This window comes from Heterocephalus glaber, unplaced genomic scaffold (assembly GCF_053883595.1).
Source record: "Heterocephalus glaber isolate CG9 unplaced genomic scaffold, H.glaber_assembly_v1.0 deba00000621, whole genome shotgun sequence".
In the NCBI taxonomy this organism is placed as follows: domain Eukaryota; kingdom Metazoa; phylum Chordata; class Mammalia; order Rodentia; family Bathyergidae; genus Heterocephalus; species Heterocephalus glaber.
In genome coordinates this window covers 14,996,628-15,010,180 of record NW_028258153.1, presented here as the reverse complement: position 1 = coordinate 15,010,180, position 13,553 = coordinate 14,996,628, and the positions used below count along the sequence as shown (strand labels likewise).

Sequence of the window (13,553 nt, the reverse complement as noted above, 5' to 3'; positions counted from 1 at the left end):
CCACTGAGCTAAATCCCCGGCTCTTGTTATAGTCTTTTGATATTTTGGTTAGTATTTTTGAGTTTTGTAATGAAAATGAAATTTATAAATTAAAATAGCAATCTTCGGCCAGGGATTTAGCTCAGTGGTTGTGCCACCTGCCTTGCAAGTGCAAGGACCCGAGTTCGATCCCTGGTACCAACCCCTCCCCACAAACAGCAATCTTACAGACATCCAAACAACAACCCAGCTCTATATGAACTCCTTTTATAGCATCCCTATGAGCCTGCCCCTATTGCTAACAGCCAGCAACCATGGGCACCAGTGAGTAACAGTTCTTGCTGCTTATAGGTTAATAAAGACACAGGCTTTCAAGTTCGATAGGGAATTTTCTGTACTGTAAGGAACTGAAAGAATGAGAAGGGCTCTACACGGTTCTGGATTCCCTACTACTCATACATATTTATTCCTAAATTGGTTTGCTCAATCTTTTCTCACATTCCTCATCTTTCTCTTGCCAATGGTTCTCAATCTTAGGTCCTTAGAGGCAATGGGGACAGAAAAGAAAGAGGAAAAAGGTGTGCATAAACATGATCTTAATTGTGTCACGGTAAGTTCTTATCATAAAACTTCTTGTGTTCTACCCTTTCTTCTACCCTTCCTTCTACAAAGAAATGCAGTGTCATACATACAACATACATGCACCCCCACACATATCAAACAACTAATAAGCTCCTATAGCTAGTTGGAGAGCCATTAATGTGGCTAAAATATGTTCTGAATGGAAAATAGTGAAAAGTACTCAGATAAGTGACACTATTTCAAAAATGGAACAAATTAAATGAGTGATGTGGGCCAGCCTGTATTATGTTTAAGTACTATTTACAAGAAGGAAACCACCTATAGATAATGTGTTATTTGTGCATTTTACTTTACACTATCTAGGGATTATATAACTTTTCAGTGGATATATTTTATACTAATACATCTCCACTGACTTTGGTAAAAGCAGTAATTGCATTATTTCTTAAAAATCTACATTTATAGTAATGCTCATATGTTGACTTTTCCAAAGAGAACAGGATCCACTGTTGATCTCACTGACTTATTTTCTTAAAACATACAAATATAACCATCAAGAAATCTAAAGAAATATTACCAAAATAAGTTGTTATTTGCTTTGATATTTGAAAAAGTAAAGTAGATATGATAAATACAGTATCATCCATCTCAAAAAAACCCTAAAGGCTGGGCTGGGGAAGTAGCTCAGAAGCACTGTGCCTGCCTGGCAAGTGCAAGGACCTGAGTTCAATCCCCAGTACAGGAAAAAAAAAAACAAAAAATGAAAAGCAAAACCCTAAAGATATTCATTCAAAACTTCTACAAGTCTTTCACTAGGTTTTTTAAAACAAGTATCTGTATGTAATAACAACACAAGTGTTCTTCATATCAATTTAATTTTAATTCCCTTGGGGTTTGATTATATTACTGGCCAGTCCACTGCAGATTAGACTCATTCCATAACCCATATTTATATTACTCCCATGGAAAAATCTATCCTGGATTTCAAAAGCCCACTTTCCAAACCTTTGTGATACTGCCTTTTGATAAATAAAGAGCCTGCTCAAATTAGCTCAATCAAGAATGATGTTTTAAGAATTTCACGAAGGATATATACACAGCCAATTTTTATCATCTATTTTTTCCCTTGAAGTGTTGCCTTGGACAAAAAAACCCTGGAAAATAATTGTACTTTTCTAGGTACTAGGATATTTTAGATACTAGAATATTCTAGATACTACAATACTATTTATCCAAAGATAGAAAAAAGGTAGGTAACAAAGATCTCAACTATTTTTAGACAAATGAGTCACCTACAATACTGAAGATAAGTGAAAACTCTAGGATAAAATTGAAGCAGATCATTTGTTCCAGAGAACTGGCTCCCAGAAACATTGGAGAGATCCCCTACCTCCATCCCATACCCCAGGGTCCTTTAGGAAAAAACACTGTGTGAAAAGATAAACAATTGCCTCAGCAACATCTTCATTATTCACATAAAGTCGCCAAAGCTAATTTTAAGCAAAAAATTTAAATGAAAAATTTTTAAACACTCAAAAGATACATTTTAAAATGTGGAAGGCACGACTCTATTACAGAATAACAAAAGAAATCTAAGAGTGATTGGGCAGCCTGTGTGTCTCACAAGAAAAAACTATTACAATTTTTTTCTGAAAATGAGAAAGCTTAAACCTGTGGAAAGTTTAAATTGGTGAAAGGGAAGCAAGGAAAGTTGCAACATGTTGATAAAGCTATTTAAGAATAACCAAGGGATATTGCTAAGAGCTGTTATTTCCTCCTCTCTAAAATTTAAATAAAATTTAGGCCATATGAAGTGTGATAAAAGAGCAAATGATAGCTTAAAGACCTAAAATTTGTGGATGTACTAGGTCTATTCAGTGTCTGTTTCCTGACCTACGGAGAATGTAGACAGGAAATTTACAAAATAGCATCTCTCGATCTCTTTCCCTTTCATTTATTTCTAATTTAACTGAGAAGAAAATCCTTTTCTTTTTGAAATACCTTAAACAGGAAGTTCTGACTCAAGATAGTATGAGCTATCCTTCAATATTTTTTCTTACAATAATTCAAGAAGGTATAAGAGCAGATAATGCTGTTTATCCTATTCAATATAATAATAGCTCCTGTAAGCTGTAAATAAAAAATATTAAACATCTTGATTAATTCATAAAAAATGTATGGAGGAAGTATGAACATACCTATTATATACGACAGAATAATTGCTTGGCATTTTCCATAAAGTAAACTTAACAAGATTTCATTTTCTTGTTTTGCTTTGGTTTGGTTATTTCTTTTCCCCAGTGCTGAGAATCTAACTCAAGGACTCCTACATGCTAGACAAGCACTTTTTTTTTTTTTCTGGTACCGGGGATCGAACTTGGGTCCTTGCGCTTGCAGGCGATGGAAACACTGGGCTAAATCGCTGGCCCTAGACAAGCACTCTTATCACTGAGGTATACCCCTCAGCCCTCATAATACTATTTTAAGAGACCACAGGGCCAGATCCGTATCCACCATGAGTGATGAAAAATGTAAAGTTATATAAATTATTATTGGGAAGTTTAGATTTCTTTTCTTAAAATAATTTATTCCAACAGGCATTACAAAAGAGATAGTCAAACTTTTTTTTTTTTTTTGTTACCGGGGATCGAACTTAAACATTTAAACACCAAGTATATAGTATTGCTTAGAATATATAGAATATTAAAATATTCTTTCTAAAGTCAAAGGAATTTGAACAAAATTGTCTAGAAATAAATATGAATTTTAGTCATCAATTTAACTGGGAACCCACTTTCTTAAAATTTTCCAAATCATTTTATACTTGAATAATTTTTAGAATTCTATTTGTTATAAAAGTTTATGTAATATTACATTTGTTAAAAATGATTAAAGAGAAGAGATTATCTGTGATTTTAAAAGGATTAAGAAATAATTAAAACTGAAGGACCTGTAAAGAAGAGTAAACAAGAAAAAATAACTATGGTGATTAAAAATGAAGACCTACAAGCATAAAGTGTTCTGTCAATTCTTCTATCTACCTTCCTACAAACACCACCATCAAATCCTACAAAATACTAACAATATTCATCACATTCTTAGTTTTCTCTCCCATTCTTGTACAACTCTCACTTTGTGCTTCTCTGAATATCATACTACTTTGTCATTCCTGACACTGATTATGCTATTTCTACTTTCAGACCTTAAAGGAATGCTTTGTTGTGGTTCAATCACCTCATCAAGAAAATTACTTTTTTTTTTTTTTTTTGCATTTCAAGAATTTTATTGAAAGGTATATCTCTTAGTACCAAACATAAAGGTAGTTGGTTAGGTTACCTCTGCCAACTCAAAATTAATACTGATGTTTTCAAAATATTGAAATATATCAGCCTTATGGTAAAACTGAAAGTATCCACAAAACATGGTTTACAAAAAGTTAAAGGTAGAATATATTGTGGTTCTTTGGTTTATTTTTCAATGCTTAGTTATCTGTAACATGATGTCAAAATTGGTTACATCCATTCTGGATAGACTCAGTCTTCAGGCTGCACTGTTTACAACACTACCAATATATGTACATTTCCTTATACTGATTGCCTCATATGGAGAATCCTAAACACTATCTCAGCAGTCTCATAATTATGCTGGTGCCTCCTTACTTTTCTTAAGACACATTATGGAAATTTGTGAAAGTATATTCTGTTCCTTAAAAAAACAAAACAAAACAAAACTGGAAGCAATGGCAGTTTTACAGAAACAGTCCACAATAAAATCTGGAGCACTTTATCTAGCTGGAACTTAGGGTAAAGCAAGTTTTCAGAGTGGTAACTGATTTTGACTTAACTATGTAATATAATAGAACATATTTTTTAAAATGGAACTAGAATAAGAATGAGGAAGTAGATTCTGTAAGAAAATTACTATTTATCCTCTGAAAACCTGAAATATATCACCTCTTTTTCTCATTTGCTCTGAACCTTCTTTCCCTAAGTAGTCTCTTTCACACTTTTTCTATATCCTACTAAAACACGTCTCATTGGACATAATAACATCAACTTTCAACTATTTATAGCTTCTGTCTTCCTTATCAAAATATAAATGCATAACACAGCCTCAAACATATTAGTCTTTGCTGATGTGCACACCTTAGGTGAAGCAGGACTAACCACATAGTTCAAGGGCTCTGATACCCTCCCTTCACACCTCCCTTTTGCTTTTCAGTACAGTCTCTGTCAACCTTACAATATCATATTTATTATCTTCCAAGGTCCACAGTCCCACTATGTTGAAAGAAAGTTTCCCAGAAAAACAAAGCTATAAACATATATTTAGCAACATTTAGATTAAATAGGATTTCATGAGATTGCATGAGAAGTCTTTATATCATTGCTTCTATGGGAAAATGTACTTTGAATTTCAAGCAGCCTATAATTTTCCATACTTCAAGATTTAAGCACCCTATAATTTGGGAGAAACAATGTATTTTTAAGCTTGGGAAATAGCACATTAAAATTCCCTTGGTTGGAACTAAAATAACATTTATTTGTGTAATCATTTAATTTTTATCCCCATTAAACTGAAATCCCTGAAAATTTAAGAACCTTGGAAATTTTTCTTCAACACTAAATAGTCTATGTACATATTAGACACCTAATTATGTGTGAAAGAATGAAGGTGAAACAGAAAATAAAAAAGGAAGCAGAGCAGTATAAATTTTATCTCAAAATTTTTGCAATATTATAACAGATTTTCTGCCATTTCCATTGAAATAACTACAAATCTATTTCTTTTTGGAAATCTGCCTTCTCTAATATCTGATATTTCCAACACCTTTGGAACATGTCGAAATAAATGTCCAACAGAACTTGACAATGTGTAAGAAAGTTTGTATTTATCAAACTTCCTACAAATCAAGCACCTTTCACCTTTCTTGAAAGCTACAGAGGAGAGAATGATTAAAGTCATAATCACTTAGGTAGTTATTGAAAACATAACAGTCAACAAATGTTTTCCTCTTCCCTGTGTGAAAGGGGGAAAAGTTTTGGTAATTGTTACAGGTATGATCTGAAAAGGCACCTCAGCTTGTTCTTCAAAAACCATACCACTATTTGATTTTTTGATGATAACTATTATGAAAAACGGAACCCTTCTACATTGTAAGTGGGAATATAAAGTAGCGTAACTACTATGGAAATCGGTATGGAGAGCCCTCAAAGGAGAATTCAAGGTGAAATAAAAAACCACTAGATAGTAACTTGAAACTGTAGGAAGAAGTGAAAGTCTCAGTAAAGGTAAATACATGGGTAATTATAAAATCCAGTTTTATTGTAACAATGGTTTATAACTCCACTTCTTATTTTCTATATGATTGAAGAGACTAATAATATTTAAAAGAATTATTGACTTGTGTTTTGGGGCATATATGTATAATCTTGTAACTCTGTGACAAAGCTCTAAAGGAACAAAAGATTTTGTATGTTTTTAAGGTTACGCTGGTATACATTCAAAATAAAACATTATAATTTTGTGAAGTTAAAAGTAATCCCCGTGCTAACCACAAAGGAAATGGCTACAGAATATACACAAAAGGAAATGAAATAGGAACCTTTCATTAAAAAAATCAAGAAAAGCTTTCCTCCCACCTCCCTTCTTTCCCTCCCATCTTCCCCTCAATCCTTTTTTGTCCTCCCTCCCATCTTGCTTCCTTCCTTCCCCCCCCATAAAAAAATCAACTAAACGGAAAAACAGAAAGAAATGAGTCACAAAACTGCTACAAGGCATATAGAAAATAAGAGCAAAATGACAGAGGCCACCCTTATCATTAATTACTTTAAATATAAAAGGATTAAATTCTCCAATCAAAAGACAGAGTGGCAGAATACATAAAAATACATAATTCAACTAGACATTGTCTACAAAAAAACTCACTTTAAATCCAGTGACAAAAATGAGTGAAAAGTAAAACAAATAGAAAGATATTCCATGCAAATAGTCGTCCAAAAGAGAGTAGGTGTGGCTGTACTAATATGAGACAAAAGAAGCCTTATGTTAAAAAAAAAAAAGTTGAAAGAGACAAAGGACATTATATATTAATAAAAGATTCTGGGAGATGCCTCAAAGAAGTAGGACTAGAGGTCCCATTTGACCCAGCTATTTCCCTGCTGGGTATCTTCCCAAAAGAATTAAAAGAATCATACCACAGTGATATATGTACACCCATGTTATAGCGCGACAGTTTGTAATAGTGAAAGCTTGGAAACAGCCCAAGCGCCCATCAACTGGAAGCTAGATAAAGAAGAAGTGAGTTTTTTTTTTATAAAACGGAGTACTACTCAGCCATAAAGAATGAGAAACTAGAGACATTTATAGCTAAATGGATGCATACGAGGACATACTCTTAAGTGAAATAAATAGGACATATATATGTAAATACCAAATAGTTTCTCTGGTGTGAGAAACTGAAAGTGTAAATAAGGATTAAAAGGAATAATTTGATAATGGAAAATAGGAAGAAAAGGTCCAAAGGGGTAGGGGAAGTGGGAGGGGTAGGGAAAGGAAAGAAGGGAAAGGAAAAATTATGACAAAAGGAAAGAATGGAAACAAAGTCTTTGTAAATAGGGAGGGGTAGAGGGGGTGAAGGGAGAACAGGAAATGGGGAAAAAATAAGAACAAAGATATATTATGTAAAGGTATAAGTACACAATGATAAATGTAAATGTATTGTATACCTAAAATGTACCAATAAAAGAATCTAAGAAAAAGAAAGATTCAGTACAATAAGAAGATATAAAATTATAGGCTGGGGATTTAGCTCAGTGGTGCTGGCGCCTGCCACATAAGCACAAGGTCCTGAGTTAGATCCCTAGTACCAAAACAAAAACAAAACAAAAAGATATAAAATTATAAATACAATAGAAGTAAAACTGACAACATTGAATAAATAACTCAATGGTTCTACAATAATAGTTGGAGATGTCTATAGCAACTCTTAATAATAGATAGAAATAAATATATGCAGGACTTACAACAGTAAATTAGCTAGATTTAACAGACATATACAAAAAATTTACCCAACAACAACATATACATTCTACTCAAATGTACATGAGACATTTTCCAGGAGAGACCACATGATAGGCTAACAAACTAAATTTCAAATGATGTAAAATCGGAGGTATCTTTAAAAATGTGTTCCTCAACCACAAAAGAATAAAGTCAGATATCAATAACAGAAAAAAAATGGAAAATTCACAATTTTGTGGAAATTAAACAACATACCTTTTTTTTTTTTCTGGTACCAGGGATTAAACTCAGGATCTTGTGCTTACAAGGCAGGAGCAGTGCCACTGTGCTGAATCCCTGGCTCCATAAACAACATACTTTTACATAACAGATTGAGCAAAGAAAAAAATCACAGGAAAATAGAAAATACTTACAGATGAAAGAAAACAAAAATGCAACATACCGAAACTCATGGAATACAATAAAGTACTGGTAAGGGGGGGGAATTTATAGCTATAAACACATTTTTTAAAACTCTCAAATGAACAAAGTAACTTTACAAATTAAAGAACTAAAAAATGAAAAACAATCTAAACCACAATCTAGCAGAAAGAAAGAATAAAATCAGTCTAGATAAACTAAAATGACAGAAAAAAAAGCAGAAAATCACTGAAACTAAAAGTTCTTTGAAAAAAATCAACAAAATTGACAAGTCTTTAGCTGAATGGACTGATATCAAAGAGAGAAGACTCAAATTGTTAAAATCAGAAATAAAATTGAGGACATCACTACTAATTCTAAAGAAAGAAAAGGAATGATAAGAGTATAATGAGCAATAATATGTAAATAACTTGGATAACTTAGATAAAATGGACAAATTCCTAGAAACACAAAACCCATGGAAACTAAACCACAAAGAAACAGAAATGTTGAGTAGACCTGTACCTACACCAGTAGGGACACTGCTATGGTTTGGTTGTGAAATGTTCCCCAAAGCTCATGTGTTGAAGGCTCAATCCTCAGTGTTTGAAGGCTTTGGAAACGGGATCGTATCATGAGAACTCCAGACTCATCAATGGGCTCCTCCACTGACGCATTCATAATTTGATGTCATTATTGGAAGACAGGGGAACTTATAAGAGTTGCACCCTAGTTAGTAGAAGTAGATCACAGGGTGCATGGTTTGGAGGGTTATATATATCTTGACTCAGACCCTCCTTTCCTTCTTCCCCTCCCCTTTCTTCCCCTCCCCTTTCCTCCCCTCCCCTCCTTTCCCCTTCCTCTCTTCCTCTCCCTCCCCCTTTCTCTTTCTCAAATCTTCCCTCCCTCCCTCTGCTTCCTGCTGTCATGAGATGAGCAGCTTCTCTGCCATGCCCTTCCACTATGACGTACTGACTCACCACAGGCCCAGACAGTGGAACCAGGGACTATGAACTACTGAAAGCATGAAAACGAAATGAATCTTTCTCCCTTTAAGTTGACTTTCTCAAGTATTTTGTCACAGTGATGTAAACTAACACAAAGACTGGATGAGTAATCAAAAGTCTGACAAAGAAAAACTCTGGACCTGATGGCTTCATTGCTAAATCTGAACATTTAAAAAACTAATACGAGGGCCGGGGATTTAGCTCAGTGGCACCACGCCTGCCTTGCAAGTGCAAGGTCCGAGTTTGATCCCCGGTACCAAAAACAAAACAAAACAAAACAAAAACTAATACCAATCCTTTTCCCCGAAAATGAAAGAGATAAGACTACTTTTTAAACCCAGCATTACTCTGATGCCAAAGTAAAGTAGAGACATTACAAGAAAAGAAAATACAGACCAGTATCTTCCATGAACATTTATGTAAAAATCCTCAACTAAAAATTAGCAGGCTAAATTTAGGAGCACATTAAAAGGATTATAAACCATGACCAAGTGGTATAAATTCCTAGGTTACAACTATGGTTCAGTATAAAAATTGGTCAATGTAACAAACCATAGTAACAGAATAAAGGGAAAACCAACCAAATAATCATCTCAATTGATGCAAAAAATAATTTTCACAAAATTTAACACTTTTGTGTGTTTGTGTGTGTGTGTGTGTGTGTGTGTGTGTGTGCGTGCGTGTGATGGGGTCTCACTGTGGTGCCCAGGCTGGCCCTGAACTCCTGGTCTCAAATAATCCTTCTGCCTTATTCTCCCAAAGCAGCTGTGAATATCCACAGCACCATGCCCAGCTTCAACACATTTTTTATGATTAAAAAATCTGATAATCTAGGAATAGAAGGAAACTACTTCAATATAATTAAAAAATTATATAAGATATATATAAAAAAGTATCTTCCTCAATAGCGAAAGATTAAAGGATTTTCCTCTATGAGCAAGACAAGCATACCTATGCTCATCACTTCCATTCAACACTGGAAGTTCTAGTCACAGCAGTTAGACAAGAAAATAAATAAGCATCCAAACTGTAAAGAAAGAAGCAAAATTATCTTTTTTCAGGTGATTTGAGCTGATGAGTAGGAAACTTCCAATTTTTCACTTAAAAAACCTGTTAGAATAAATACGTTTAGCAAAATAGGATATAAATTCAACAAATAAAAATTAGTTATTTGTATATATTAAAAATGAACAAACTGAAAAGGAAATTACAACACAATTCCAATTACAGTAATATCAAAAATAATAAAATGCTCAAGAATAAATACAGTGAATATTTAACCACTGAGATGAAAGACTTGTACAAGGAAACTACAAAAGACTCCTGAAAGAAATTAAAGACATAAATTGAAACACTCCATCTTTGTAAACTGGAAGATAATATTAAGATGTTGATACCAATGTGGAGATGGATGCTCAACATTATTAATGTATTAGAGTCACTATAATTTTACCTAAAAATGATTTAGATGATAAATTTTGTTATGCGTCTTTTGCCACAATAAAAAAATTTAGGAACTGGACACGGTGGTGCACAGCACTCAACGGGCTGACACAGGAAGACTGTGAGTTCAAGGCCAGCCTTGGCTACAAGTTTGAGGCCAGCCAGGACAACACAATGAGACCAGGTTTTAAAAAAACATGAAGACCAACAGTGTGAAGAGACAACCCACAATGTGGGAAAAAATCTTCACGTGCTGTCCCTCAGACAAAGGTCTACTATCTTGAATCTATAAAGAGCTTAAAAAAATTAGACCTCCCAAATTTAAAGACCCAATCCAAAAATGGGCATCTGAAATGAACAGACATTTCTCACACGAAGTAGAAATAGCAAATAAACATGAAAAAATGTTCAACATCAATGGTCATTCGAGAGATGCAAATGAAAACAACACTGAGATTCCACCTCACCCCAGAAAGAATGGCTGCTATCAAGAAATCAATCAATAACAAATCCTGGCAGGGCTGTGGGGAAAGAGGAACACTGCTCCACTGCTTGTGGGAGTGTAGACTGGTGCAATCACTGTGGAAATCAGTATAGAGATACCTCAAAGAACTAGGACTGGAAGTCCCATTTGACCCAGCTATTCCCTTGCTGGGTATCTTCCTCAAAGAATTAAAAGAATCATACCACAGTGATATATGTGCACCCATGTTCACAGCAGCACAATTTGTAATAGCTAAAACTTGGAAACAGCCCAAATGCCCATCAATTGGAGACTGAATAAAGAAAATGTGTTTTTTTAATAAAATGGAGTACTACTCAGACATAAAAAAACTGAGACATTAGAGATATTTATAGATAAATGGATGCACATTGAGGTGATACTCTTAAGTGAAATAAATAGGACACACGTGTAAATACTAGTTTCTCTAGTGTGAGAAACTGGAAGTGTAAATAAGGACTAAAAGGTATAATAGATAATGTGAAATAGGAATAAAAGGGGCAAAGGGGAAATGGGAGGGGTAGAGGTAAAGGAAAGAAGGGAATGGAATTAATATGAGAAAATGAAAAAATGGAAACAAAGTCTTTGTAAATAGGGAGGGATGGAGGGGTTGAAGGGAGGGCAGGGGAAGGGGGAAAAAATAAGAACCAAGAGTGATTATGTAAAGGTGCAAACTTCCAATGTTGAATGTCATTATATTGTATACCTAAAATGTATAATAAAATAAAATTTTAAAAAAACACAAAGAAATATATTAATTTCTATTAACTGGAATCCAGTAAAGAAGTTACAAATTACTTAGAGCCTGATAAAATGATCTTAGTAAATACAAAACGGTTTTACAAAGCTTCAATTTATAGCAACTAATGTATCAAAATTCTTAACATAAATCATTACATTTTATAAAACTTTATAAAATTATTATATGTGATGAAACTAAAACAACACAATTTTAACAAAAAGAAAACGCAGACAATACCTTGGAGGCACGAATCTGCCTATGAACATCTGTTAGTTGTTGGATTTTGTATTCTAGCTCTGAAATCTGGGCTTGAAGCCAGGTCCATCGGCTGCCAACTCTTGCTCTGTCTACAAGCCACTTCCATTCAGTACTACGGTTACTGAGAATAAGAAAATACTGTTAGTCAAAGCACAAAGCCAATCAAGATTTCACAGACTGCTTAATAAGTTCCTTGAGTCCTAGCATAAAATCCTACTTCCTTTACAAAATAGCTAATTACACGAAAAGAGAATGGCAGATTGACTTCTTACCAAAGAAAAAGATTAAATTTTCATACCATTCCACCCCCAAATAGTTGTTTTTATTTAACACTGTGTATCCAATAGTAAGATAATCTTTCTGCAGTTTAATACTTCATCAATGGTAAACACTTAGATAGGGATGGGCCAGCAAAGAAAAGTAAACATGAATGATAATACCAACACCATATAAGAACTGATACATAAGGTCTCATGTGTAAGTAGATAGCAAGTATTGGACAAACCATTTGAACTAGATCTAGATCCATGTAGCAAACTATAGTGTATTCAACTTAATTATATGTAATTTTTAATGACTAAAACAGGCATCACTATTAGCTAACTTCATAAAGTCAATTTAAAGAAACTGACAAAAATTATTAAAAATATGAATGCTCTTCTACATTTCAAATAATAACCATACCAAATATACAGGTCTTAAGAGATTTTTAAATCTCTTAAATTGTTAAAAATCTGATTCCTGGGCTGGGAATTCAATCCCCAGTACCAAAAAAAAAGAATTAGGGCCAGGGATTTAGCTCAGTGGTACCACCGCCTGGCTCACAAGCACAAGGTCCCCGGTTCAATCCCCGGTACCAAAAAAAAATAAAAATGTTAGAAGAAAAAATCTGATTCCCAGGATTCACAACCAAGAAATCACAAAGAAATTATATAAAGCCATTCTTTCAAGTATATTTGAAAATAAAGATGGCATCCTAACTCCTCCTAGCTCCTCTATCGTTTGGCAAGGACACTGTTCTAATCCAGTTTGTAAGATTACAGATTAATTACTTTATATATATTTCAACCACCTTAATTAGAAAACAATTATTTGGAATTATAGATGATGTGTGTTATGTTTGTACACGTGTGTATTACACATTTCCAAGGAAAAATATGGAAGAAATTGATGGGAAATAATTATTTAATAGCAAAACATATAACTTCATTTAAAAAGTCTAAAAATCCATTTATTGTCAAACCCCGTAGAATGTATACCACCAGTGCTCAATGGTTCTGCTGCTTGCCTCACAAGCACAAGGTCCTGAGTTCAATCCCCGGAACCAAAAAAAGAAGAAAAGTGAACTATAATATAAATTATGTAGTTTGAGTTATAATGTGTCAACAGAGGTTCATCAATTATAACAATTATGCACCACAGATAGCTGTTGATAGAAGTTGTACATCTGCAGGGATAGGGATATATGGAACTCTATAAATTTCACTCAATTTTACTGGGACCTAAAATTACTCTTAAAATTTATTATTAAAAAAATGCATCTAAACATAAGGCTATATCTTTCATATTAGACTTTAGCAAAACACTTGTTTTAAGAGATCATTTGCTGTCAGATAAA

General features: G+C 33.7%; 1 protein-coding gene across 4 annotated transcripts in view; it reads right to left on the bottom strand.

Annotated features, from left to right (window-relative positions):
- Positions 1-13,553, bottom strand: part of Kansl1l (KAT8 regulatory NSL complex subunit 1 like) — a 130,110-nt gene that overhangs the window by 78,228 nt on the left and 38,329 nt on the right. For all 4 annotated transcript variants that reach the window (XM_004851123.4, XM_087205800.1, XM_021263500.2 and 1 more), the window contains one exon: positions 11,915-12,056. In XM_004851123.4, coding sequence (XP_004851180.1) covers positions 11,915-12,056 — 142 coding nt within the window. The remainder of the gene's footprint in view (positions 1-11,914; positions 12,057-13,553) is intronic.